We start from the raw sequence: 12,121 nt of genomic DNA on the forward strand, positions 1-12,121 counted from the left end.
GTTTTTGAAGGATTGTCAATGAGATGAAGGTAGTCCTGAGCTTCCTGCCGCCAAACAGCACTGAACATTATTACATCTCCACCCTCATTAACGCCACTGAGTACATCTTGGCGTCTGGTGACGGTAAGTCAGCTTCTCTCGGTCACTGTGAGATGCCGTCTTGTTCAATCTAGATGACTTTGATGGAGAAGGTCACTTCATTGTTGGCGCTGCCATGCCCCACAGCCTGAAGATAAAAATACATGGAAGAAGAATAATCACAACTTTTGTATTGCTTGATGCAAGAGTACTTTGTTTTGCTCAAATTTTTACGCTAAGAAGATTGTTGATATGCTGCTTAACTGAGGTCTTTGGTTGACAGTGTGTTTTATGATTTCAGGAAACTCCAGTTTCTGGGCAAATTTTCAAAATACATCTGAAGGAGGTTGGATTGAGATGATTCGCCAGGTAAAGATTTCTGTACAGTATATCATTTAAGAATATTTATTTGTTTGTGTAAAAGGTACAGTAACTTCTTTTGCACAGCAGATAATAGCGATAAGGTCAGTCAGAGAGCTTTGCACCAAACAGGAACAGTCAGGTGATGTGATCTCCCACAATTTTCTAGGGGCTTGTTCTTTTTTACTTGTTCCATAAAGCCTTAATACATTGCTTGGATGTTTTGTTTTGACCCTGAACATAAAGTAGGTTTGATCCGGAAGACCCTGTAGGTCCAGACGGTTCACAACATATCATGACTACGCTGATATTACATTTTTTGGAAGACCTGGAAATTGTGCAATTGCAAACGCTTGCAATTTTGTCCATTTCAGACTTGACAGTATCGACAAAAACAAAGAAAACCTGATCATTTCAATAAGATTCTAGCCAGTTTAGTGCTGTGCCATAGACGCCAACCAGGGTTCGAGGTGGTCTAGCTATACGTCATGGTCAGCAGTGTTCAATGCAGAATCAAGATGCAGTAAAGCTCGGAGTGATATTTTGCCACTGTTAGTGTTGAGAGACATGACGTACACACCTTAACATGACATGTCGATCAATGTGTTGTTTTTAGCTTTATGTTCAGTACTCTTTTTAATCATATTTCATTAATGGAAGGGAAATGAATGCCCAACTCCTTGAGGTGAAGCTTGGTTTTGAAAGACCAGAAAACAACTCATATTTTTGCTTTTGTATTATTTCTCAATATCATCCAGATCGTAATGGTGGCTGAAAATACAGGTGATCCTCAAAGTGACGCCTTCTCAGCTGCCATCTTGGAAATTGGGCGCACTTTCATGGACCTCCTGTCTCCGACCCTGGGGAGCCTGCCGCGTCCGGTGCAGCAGAGCATCCTGGAAATTGTGCGAGATTCACTGAGTCTGACTCTCCATCCAAACATGAGCTTCGCTTTGTCACGTCACATTTCCCTCCGCATCCTGACGAGAGTCGAGAAGGTCGTTTCACACGTAATACCGGAAGGAGCAGCAGGATACCTGATTCCTCTCATCAAAGCGACAACCACATATTTTGAGACCATCTCTGAGGGGGGAGGACCGGACAATTGGAATGAACTGTGAGTAATGCTGTAAAAGTGACCTTATTGGACACATTTGACACAATGTTTTGTCACATCACTTTTCACTGCAGAATAACTTCCAGATTGTACTGCATCACAGCATTTTTATTGTAAGTAAATGACAGGGAATAAGATAATAAACTAGGTATATATGTGGTATAAAATAAATAACTTCCATTATCATTAAAGTGTAAAGCACAAAATATTATATTAACTTACAGTAACACCATCATAATAACAGAGCAATGTAAACCAAAGCGACTTTTAATTGATTTGTGTTAAGGAGCAATATTATTTAACAACGAACAACACAAAGGCATAAATTTGTTTCGACGTGTACTCAATTGTGCTGTTCTGCAGAACATCTTAACCGGGTTGAGTGACGTGCTTTGCTTTTCTGCCTCAAAAGCCTTTTTTCACCAGTTTGATTTTCATAACAGAAGAAGCAGCTCTGTAGTGTGTGTGTGTGTGTGTGTGTGTGTGATTCTTGTTTTCACTTGCAGTTTCTCCTCATCAGTATGTATTAAAAGTCATCAAGTCATTTTAGATGGAAATTTTCACCTGCTTCCAAAACGTCACAGCGTCACATTTTCCAGTGTTTTGTCCGTTGGTAGTGTATATATAGCACTGTTACCTCTTCGTTTATCATTGAGCACAGAGTCTCTTTTGGTTGTGCTGATGCGAGATATTGATTTGTTTTTAAAGGATTGTCAATGAGATGAAGGTAGTCCTGAGCTTCCTGCCGCCAAACAGCACTGAACATTATTACATCTCCACCCTCATTAACGCCACTGAGTACATCTTGGCGTCTGGTGACGGTAAGTCAGCTTCTCTCGGTCACTGTGAGATGCCGTCTTGTTCAATCTAGATGACTTTGATGGAGAAGGTCACTTCATTGTTGGCGCTGCCATGCCCCACAGCCTGAAGAAAAAAGTACATGGAAGAAGAAAAATCACAACTTTTGTATTGCTTGATGCAAGAGTACTTTGTTTTGCTCAAATTTTTACATTAAGAAGGTTGTTGATATGCTGCTTAACTGAGGTCTTTGGTTGACAGTGTGTTTTATGATTTCAGGAAACTCCAGTCTCTGGGCAACTTTTCAAAATACATCTGAAGGAGGTTGGATTGAGATGATTCGCCAGGTAAAGATTTCTATACAGTATATCATTTTAAGAGTATTAAAAGGTACAGTAACTTAATTTGCACAGCAGATAATAGGGATAAAGTCAGTCAGGAAGCTTTGCACCAAACAGGAACAGTATAGATCAGATGATGACTGAAAGACAGTCACAAACATTATCTTCAGCCTTGTGTTGTGATATCCCACAGATTTCTCGGGGCTTGTTCTTTTTTATTTGTTGCATAAAGCTTCAATGCATTGCTTGGATGTTTTGTTTTAACCCTGAACACAAAGCAGGTTTGATCCGGAAGACCCTGTTGGTCCGAACAGTTCACAACAAAATCATAACCACGCTGAGATTATATTTTTTTGTAAGACCTGGAGACACAGTGTTTCAATGGTCTGGTCTGCTAAAGATGAATGCATAAATCAGGTTGTCTTTATTCAACTAAAATAATTAGCCTTTTAATTCTTACTTTGTTCCTCAGTTGATAGTAAGATGTCATTGTTATTGTCCTAAGCTTGTCAGTCAGAGTCCAAGACTCCAATAATATTTTGTGTTGGACTTTAGTTGCCTCGTCCAAAAGTCATGTAAACCTATGTTTCATCAGCTTTGGAAGAACACACTTATGTGTGTTTTCTTTGGTGTTTTCAGGCAAGTAAACCAAGTTGTTCTTTATCTGGCATCTGCGCCAGTGGAAGGATGTAGATGCTAATCAGTAGTGTGTCCAGAATGGAGCCTTGTGGAACTCCGTTTGCAATTTTGTCCATTTCATAATTGACAGTATCGACGAAAACAAAAATAAAAGTGATCATTTCAATAAGATTCAAACCAGTTGAATGCTGTGCCATAGACGCCAACCAGGGTTTGAGGTGGTCGAGCTGTATGTCATGGTCAGCAGTGTTAAATGCAGAAGTAAGATGCAGTAAAACCAGCAGTGATATTTTGCCACTGTTAGTGTTCAGACACATGACGTACACACCTTAACATGACCTGTCGATCAATGTGTTGTTTTTAGCTTTATGTTCAGTACTCTTTTTAATCATATTTCATTAATGGAAGGGAAATGAATGCCCAACTCCTTGAGGTGAAGCTTGGTTTTGAAAGACCAGAAAACAACTCATATTTTTGCTTTTGTATTATTTCTCAATATCATCCAGATCGTAATGGTGGCTGAAAATACAGGTGATCCTCAAAGTGACGCCTTCTCAGCTGCCATCTTGGAAATTGGGCGCACTTTCATGGACCTCCTGTCTCCGACCCTGGGGAGCCTGCCGCGTCCGGTGCAGCAGAGCATCCTGGAAATTGTGCGAGATTCACTGAGTCTGACTCTCCATCCAAACATGAGCTTCGCTTCGTCACGTCACATTTCCCTCCGCATCCTGACGAGAGTCGAGAAGGTCGTTTCACACGTAATACCGGAAGGAGCAGCAGGATACCTGATTCCTCTCATCAAAGCGACAACCACATATTTTGAGACCATCTCTGAGGGGGGAGGACCGGACAATTGGAATGAACTGTGAGTAATGCTGTAAAAGTGACCTTATTGGACACATTTGACACAATGTTTTGTCACATCACTTTTCACTGCAGAATAACTTCCAGATTGTACTGCATCACAGCATTTTTATTGTAAGTAAATGACAGGGAATAAGATAATAAACTAGGTATATACGTGGTATAAAATAAATAACTTCCATTATCATTAAAGTGTAAAGCACAAAATATTATATTAACTTACAGTAACACCATCATAATAACAGAGCAATGTAAACCAAAGCGACTTTTAATTGATTTGTGTTAAGGAGCAATATTATTTAACAACGAACAACACAAAGGCATAAATTTGTTTCGACGTGTACTCAATTGTGCTGTTCTGCAGAACATCTTAACCAGGTTGAGTGACGTGCTTTGCTTTTCTGCTTCAGAAGCCTTTTTTCACCAGTTTGATTTTCATAACAGAAGAAGCAGCTCTGTAGTGTGTGTGTGTGTGTGCGCGCGCGCGTGCGTGCACGTGCGGGTGTGTGATTCTTGTTTTCACTTTCAGTTTCTCCTGATCAAGTCATTTTAGATGGAAATTTTCACCTGCTTCCAAAACGTCACAGCGTCACATTTTCCAGTGTTTTGTCCGTTGGTAGTGTATATATAGTGCTGTGTCCTCTTCGTTTATCATTGAACACAGAGTCTCTTTTGGTTGTGCTGATGTGAGATATTGATTTGTTTTGAAGGATTGTCAATGAGATGAAGGTCGTCCTGAGCTTCCTGCCGCCAAACAGCACTGAACATTATTACATCTCCACCCTCATTAACGCCACTGAGTACATCTTGGCGTCTGGTGACGGTAAGTCAGCTTCTCTCGGTCACTGTGAGATGCCGTCTTGTTCAATCTAGATGACTTTGATGGAGAAGGTCACTTCATTGTTGGCGCTGCCATGCCCCACAGCCTGAAGATAAAAGTACATGAATGAAGAAAAATCACAACTTTTGTATTGCTTGATGCAAGAGTACTTTTTTTTGCTCACATTTTTATATTAAGAAGATTGTTGATATGCTGCTTAACTGAGGTCTTTGGTTGACAGTGTGTTTTATGATTTCAGGAAACTCCAGTCTCTGGGCAAATTTTCAAAATACTTCTGAAGGAGGTTGGATTGAGATGATTCGCCAGGTAAAGATTTCTATACAGTATATCATTTTAAGAGTATTAAAAGATACAGTAACTTAATTTGCACAGCAGATAATAGGGATAAAGTCAGTCAGGAAGCTTTGCACCAAACAGGAACAGTATAGATCAGATGATGACTGAAAGACAGTCGCAAACATTGTCTTCAGCCTTGTGTTGTGATATCCCACAGTTTTCTCGGGGCTTGTTCTTTTTTATTTGTTGCATAAAGCTTCAATGCATTGCTTGGATGTTTTGTTTTAACCCTGAACACAAAGCAGGTTTGATCCGGAAGACCCTGTTGGTCCAAACAGTTCACAACAAAACCGTAACCACGCTGAGATTATATTTTTTTGTAAGACCTGGAGACACAGTGTTTCAGTGGTCTGGTCTGCTAAAGATGAATGCATAAATCAGGTTGTCTTTATTCAACTAAAATAATTAGCCTTTTAATTCTTACTTTGTTCCTCAGTTGATAGTAAGATGTCATTGTTATTGTCCTAAGCTTGTCAGTCAGAGTCCAAGACTCCAATAATATTTTGTGTTGGACTTTAGTTGCCTCGTCCAAAAGTCATGTAAACCTATGTTTCATCAGCTTTGGAAGAACACACTTATGTGTGTTTTCTTTGGTGTTTTCAGGCAAGTAAACCAAGTTGTTGTTTGTCTGGCATCTGTGCCAGTGGAAGGATGTAGATGTTAATCAGTAGTGTGTCCAGAATGGAGCCTTGTGGAACTCCGTTTGCAATTTTGTCCATTTCATACTTGACAGTATCGACGAAAACAAAAGAAAACTGATCATTTCAATAAGATTCAAACCAGTTGAATGCTGTGCCATAGACGCCAACCAGGGTTCCAGGTGGTCTAGCTATACGTCATGGTCAGCAGTGTTAAATGCAGAAGCAAGATGCAGTAAAACTGGCAGTGATATTTTGCCACTGTTAGTGTTGAGAGACATGACGTACACACCTTAACATGACATGTCGATCAATGTGTTGTTTTTAGCTTTATGTTCAGTACTCTTTTTAATCATATTTCATTAATGGAAGGGAAATGAATGCCCAACTCCTTGAGGTGAAACTTGGTTTTGAAAGACCAGAAAACAACTCATATTTTTGCTTTTGTATTATTTCTCAATATCATCCAGATCGTAATGGTGGCTGAAAATACAGGTGATCCTCAAAGTGACGCCTCCTCAGCTGCCATCTTGGAAATTGGGCGCACTTTCATGGACCTCCTGTCTCCGACCCTGGGGAGCCTGCCGCGTCCGGTGCAGCAGAACATCCTGGAAGTTGTGCGAGACTCACTGAGTCTGACTCTCCATCCAAACATGAGCTTCGCTTCGTCACGTCACATTTCTCTGCGCATCCTGAAGAGAGCAGAGAGCATTGTTACACAAATTATACCAGAAGAGGCTGCGGGATATGTGCTTTCTGTCATCAAAGTTGCAACCACATATTTTGAGACCATCTCTGAGGGGGGAGGACCGGACAAATGGAATGAACTGTGAGCTTTCTTCATGTACACTGCACACATTTTACATTTTATTTTGCTTCTGATTTACTTGAAATTAACTTTTCACGAGCAAATTATCAACCAACAAGACATTTTTAAAGGTCTTAAACATAAGAAGATTTGATATGATCAATGAAATACATGTGTCAGAACAGTGCAGCATTAGAATAGAGCACTAATCGTATACGAAAGCACACAATTGAACAACCCTGAAAATTTATGACTCTGGTGCTCCATAGAGCATTTAAACAACTTTCAGATTAAGTAATTTATGAAACGACATTTTTTTTTAAAAGTAATCTATATGACTTTCAGCAACAACAAACAGCCATTTTCAATATATATTTAACAGGAGATAGTTTGTGATGCATGACTTGTTTCAACAGCATCCAATGTGCCAGAAATGTGTGGTTGTTCCAGCTGTTCAGCTCAATATGTATAGAAAATCAGATGGAAAAACCCTTCTGCTTAAAAAAACAAGTTGCACCCACAATTTTTTGTTGTTACATCTGTTGTCACATCTGACAGAAAAGTGTGTGCGTGTGTGTGTGTTTCAATCTTGGTTTTGGCAGGGTGGGTATCAGGTGTAAACACTAGTCTAAAGGGAGCTTCTGACGAAGAAACTTTTTGTTTTCGTTTTTTTTCCCCAGGATTTTAAATGAGATGATGACAGTCCAAAGCCTCCTGCCACCAAACAGCGCGGCCCAGTATTACGTCTCCGTCATCATTAACGTCACTAACTTCATCCTGGAGTCCGACCAAGGTAAGTCAGTGGACATCATGTTCAGTTCAGATGAAATTTGATGGAGAGATTGTAACTTCAGTACACTTCATTGTAATGCTTGGCCGACGTGGAGATTAAAACTTGGTATTCCTTCTGAAACAATGTCTCTCATGATATCAGGAAACGCAAGCCTCTGGACAAGTTTGCAGAATGCATCAGAGGAGAATTTGCCAGAAGTTATGGGACAGGTGAAAGTATTTCACTAACACAACACAGAGATTTTTTTTCTTATTTGGTTTAATTGTGTTCAATGTGAAGTCATGTAGAGAATAAAATCTTAGCTATTTGTTTTGGATTGGCCTTTGTGCTGCTTAAAACTGACCTCAGTCTTTAGTTATGAGGGAACAGTAAAATAATATGGATAAAAAACTTCTCTAGCTTAAACTTTGTTTGCAAACAACAGTCCACCAAGTTTTTACTGATTTTTTTTTCTTCTTTATTTTGTGTAATTATCAGATTGGAAAACTCTTTGGCATGATTTGGCCACTGGTAACAGGAGGCACAGGCTCACATTCAACTGCTGCACCTCTGGAGGCTTTTCATCATCTGGCTGAGGTCCTGGAGCAGATGATGACAGGGAGGGCTGACAAAGACACCTGGGACAGGTAAGTACTTTCTTACTAAGTGTGCTGAAATCAAGCCAGACAAGCAATAACCTGGGGCTTTCAGACAGCAAATTAATATTGATTTGTGTGCAGTGTTGAAATTCAGCTGAGTTTGGATCCGTTTATTTGGAGTAAGATGCAAATTTATCTGTGTATTAGTTTTTTTTAATTCATTTTTATGAAGTACATAAACAGCTGAGAAGAACTACAGACATGCAGTGTGGCTGATTTTTACATCAATTAGCGAGACATCATGTCAAATCAAGAATTAATCTGTTACTTTAACTCACTCTCAACTATATAATCACTTATTTGAGCACCATCTGTGTTTCATTTATTCCTCTTACAGATTCGCGCAGATGCTGGAGTCTTTATTGTGGCTCCTCGAAGACACAGACCTGTGGGACAATGTCCCGTCTGTGATCCCAATGATGGAGAAGATCATAAAAAATGTTGTGAAGACAATGGACGCAGAAAATGGTGAGAGCAAAACTGAACTGTAAAAAAAATGTCTCCCATGTTTTTTTAAAACATTTTTTACTGTCACATTTTTCACCAAGAAACTAAAGAATTCCAGCTAAAGACAAAAAAGCAAAAGTAAAGCTCGTAATGTTTGACTTATCATTTTGTTTTTTTGTTTTAGAGATGCTTACAAGCCTTGAGCTGCCGCTGGTTACCCTGATAGGAGAACTGACTCAGTCCTTGAACAGCAGCGATTTCGACGACTCTCTGGTTATGGAGAGAATGATTGATGCCATCGACAACACAGTGAAAGCTGCTCAGCAGGTTAGTTCTCTGTCAGACAATCTTTGTACGGTGTCACTGTGCTGCGCCTTTTGTCTGCGCGGGGATTGAAAAAGTTGGGTGGAAAATACATGCATGCATCTTCATGGATACTTGCATGTAACAATAGCTGTCTCAGTCCAACCCACACTCTATCTAATTTAGCAGCAAGTTCAAGGTTTTGACAGCTGGGTATGTCGTCTTTTGTGCTCTAATCTCCATCTAGTCCATCTGTCTCCAGAGAGGGCTGTGCAATTTTTTTTTGTTTTTGTTTTATTTTCAGCTGCCTTTAAGGTGGATGACTTTAAAGCAATGCATATTTGACTTTGCTGGCCAAATTTCCACTTGCAAAATCATGAAGTAAAATGTTGACTGAAGGTTTTCTTTCACACGACTTGAGCCTGAGAAAACTAAAAAAAAACAAAAAAGATTTTCTCAAGTGTTATACAATGCCAGAGTGTGTTGTCATGCTTTTGACTCATGGGCTCATCGTCTCCTTGGCTCATACCAAACATGAATGACGACAGAAAAAAACATCTTTTGATGGTGTTTCTTATCAGTCCTTAAAGCTCGTGTCTGGAGTTTCCGTTCGTTTCCAATGTATGTATCATTTTTTAACAGAGCTTAAATGTGTCAGTCTGGTTCGATACAATAATATAATATTAGCATAAAGAAATAAAAAAAAATTATTTATGAGCTCCGCCTTCGTCTCATAGACCCCCATGTTATCCGAAAAAGCGCCGGTCAGCTTCAGCCAATAGATTTCGAGCTTCCGCCTTGTTGTGCTGTCAATCAGCATGTGCACGCAGCCAGACAGCACGCGCACTCCCAGGCAGAGGTGAGTTAGCTTCGCAGCAGCCGCCGCGCTTAACTCGGATATATCCATTGTCTGCTGAACATCCACCGTAAACAGCTGAACATGTAGGATGCTGTAGGACTCGGAGGCTCTCATTTTCACCCGACAGATAATGCGCGTGCACAGTTAAAGGGGCGTGGCTTGGTCACTCATGAAAGCAGAGGGAGGGCGGAACCTCCAGACGTTGGATTAAAAAAAACCTCTCTCTTTCAAAACTCCGGACACGAGCTTTAAGCGTTCAGTTGCAATATATGTATCTCTAAATGTTTAGTGAACAGTTCAATGAAATTATTAGTATTTTTTTTAATTTCATTCAGTTGTAAAATAAAACGGTTCCATGTAAATACAGTCACCAACCAAGAATGAAAGGGAGCAGAAAGAAGACAGGTCTTATTATATCTGCCCCTTATCCCCAGAAATCAATTACAAAAAAGTAAAATTAAGAACAACAAAAAAAAAAACATGAAAATATATACAGTACATAAGTATATATACATACATACATGCACACACACAGACACACACAGACACAGACACACACACACACACACACACACACACACACACACACACACACACACACACACACACACTTATAATACAATAAAATTAAATAACTGCTGGCCAACACAGACAGTGACATAACATTAATTCTTTGATTGCAATTAACTTAGTGCTTTTCACAACAACAACAACAACAACAACAACAACAACAACATTAAAAGAAAATCAAATATAACTAGTATATTTCATTATATTTCTTTAACATACTGGATTTAATTAATCTTTTAAATGTGTTGCTTGACTTAGATTCTTTGATTTCTTTCTCCAGATTGTTCCATAAACTTTTACAGATACACAACGTTCCATCATTTTAGTCCTAAACCTTGTTTTTTTAAAGATCTCTGTTCCTTTTAAGTTAAACTTGCTTTCTCTTTTCACAAACCTATTCTGAATGTTAACTGGCAGTGTATTTGTGTGAGCTTTCAGCATAATTTGTAAAATACTGACATTGACTGATTGACATTTTGAAAGCTGAAAAGTCAACATGAGGCCAAAGATCATGAAATTATTTATGGTGCTAGATTACAGTCTGAAAACATACTGTGTCGTGTAACATGATGCTATTGATATTATTTTAATATTGTTGCATGTGCATATTATTTTTTTTCGAGATGATCCACATACGTCAGCTACTGTGTGTGTGTGTGTGTGTGTGTGTGTGTGTGTGTGTGTGTGTGTGTGTGTGTGTGTGTGTGTGTAGGAAGCGATGATACCTGTGTGACTCTGCTGCCCTTTTCTTTCCCCCTCTATACATCACAATGTAACTCTATTGTATGTCAGGCTTTTTGTCGTTTTCCTGCTAAGCTGACCAATTTAGAGCACATGAAACATGATAAGATGTTTGCGTTTTTGTTTCCCTCCAGGCGAATGGCACACTGGAGTGCAGTCAGGCTCTCGTGATGTGGGAGCCAGTGAGAGAGGCAGCGGGGCTGAGCAAAGCGAGTTTGGCCTTGTGGTGCGAGCTCAGACTGAAGCCTGTTTTGGAAGCTCATGCTGCAGCCCAGACTGTCTACTCCCACCTGAACATGAGTGTGAGTCGAAATTAGATTTGTGTTTGTCATGCAGGTGCAGTTATGGGAAAGTGTGCCTCCTCCGACTTGAATGCAACTAACAGGTTTTCCACTTGGTGGCAGTGTGGACACACAGAGAAAAGTGTGCGTCTCTGACAGTCCTCGTTTCCTGTGTGTTGTCTGTGCAGCACGTGGAAGAGGGGCCAATCAGCGTGAGCGCCGCGGCAGACAGGATTGTGGAGATTTCACAGTGTGTCTACAAAGTCAACGTTAACCGCACACACGCGATGGAGCAGCTATTCATGACGTTGTACAACCAGATCTCCTCATTGGCAGACATTACTCCGAGCCCCGAGGAAGAGCAGGAGTTCTACAACCAGTTCCAGAACATGCAGTTGCAGGACAGGTCAGATCGATCAACATGGTGTCAGTGTCAACACAGCGTGCTCTCTACCGAGGTTATTTGTTCAAAACAACATGAAAATAGCCACATCTTGGTTTGTCTGGCATCTCTGAGCAAATCCTTCAAGTTATAATCAGCCAAACAACAATGAAATCACAACTGTGACAAGAGACTGATAAGAAACCCATTTTAACATACATGTGACAGATCAACAGATTAATTTTGACTGGATGTTATGTTACAGTGAACGAACCTCCTGAACGTGA

The 12,121-nt window shown here is 40.0% G+C and overlaps 1 protein-coding gene across 5 annotated transcripts in view; it reads left to right on the forward strand.

Moving 5' to 3' along the window:
- abca12 (ATP-binding cassette, sub-family A (ABC1), member 12) overlaps positions 1-12,121 on the forward strand; it is a 78,465-nt gene that overhangs the window by 22,436 nt on the left and 43,908 nt on the right. For 3 of the 5 annotated variants that reach the window (XM_030111441.1, XM_030111443.1, XM_030111442.1), the window contains 16 exons: positions 11-123; positions 380-447; positions 1,197-1,555; positions 2,264-2,376; positions 2,633-2,700; positions 3,840-4,198; positions 4,908-5,020; positions 5,277-5,344; positions 6,483-6,841; positions 7,501-7,613; positions 7,755-7,822; positions 8,091-8,239; positions 8,589-8,719; positions 8,883-9,025; positions 11,306-11,473; positions 11,641-11,858. In XM_030111441.1, the coding sequence (XP_029967301.1) occupies positions 11-123; positions 380-447; positions 1,197-1,555; positions 2,264-2,376; positions 2,633-2,700; positions 3,840-4,198; positions 4,908-5,020; positions 5,277-5,344; positions 6,483-6,841; positions 7,501-7,613; positions 7,755-7,822; positions 8,091-8,239; positions 8,589-8,719; positions 8,883-9,025; positions 11,306-11,473; positions 11,641-11,858 (2,610 nt within the window). The remainder of the gene's footprint in view (positions 1-10; positions 124-379; positions 448-1,196; positions 1,556-2,263; positions 2,377-2,632; positions 2,701-3,839; positions 4,199-4,907; positions 5,021-5,276; positions 5,345-6,482; positions 6,842-7,500; positions 7,614-7,754; positions 7,823-8,090; positions 8,240-8,588; positions 8,720-8,882; positions 9,026-11,305; positions 11,474-11,640; positions 11,859-12,121) is intronic. The other 2 variants (XM_030111444.1, XM_030111446.1) reach the window with 1 other exon arrangement.

Source organism: Salarias fasciatus, chromosome 16, assembly GCF_902148845.1.
Source record: "Salarias fasciatus chromosome 16, fSalaFa1.1, whole genome shotgun sequence".
NCBI lineage: Eukaryota > Metazoa > Chordata > Actinopteri > Blenniiformes > Blenniidae > Salarias > Salarias fasciatus.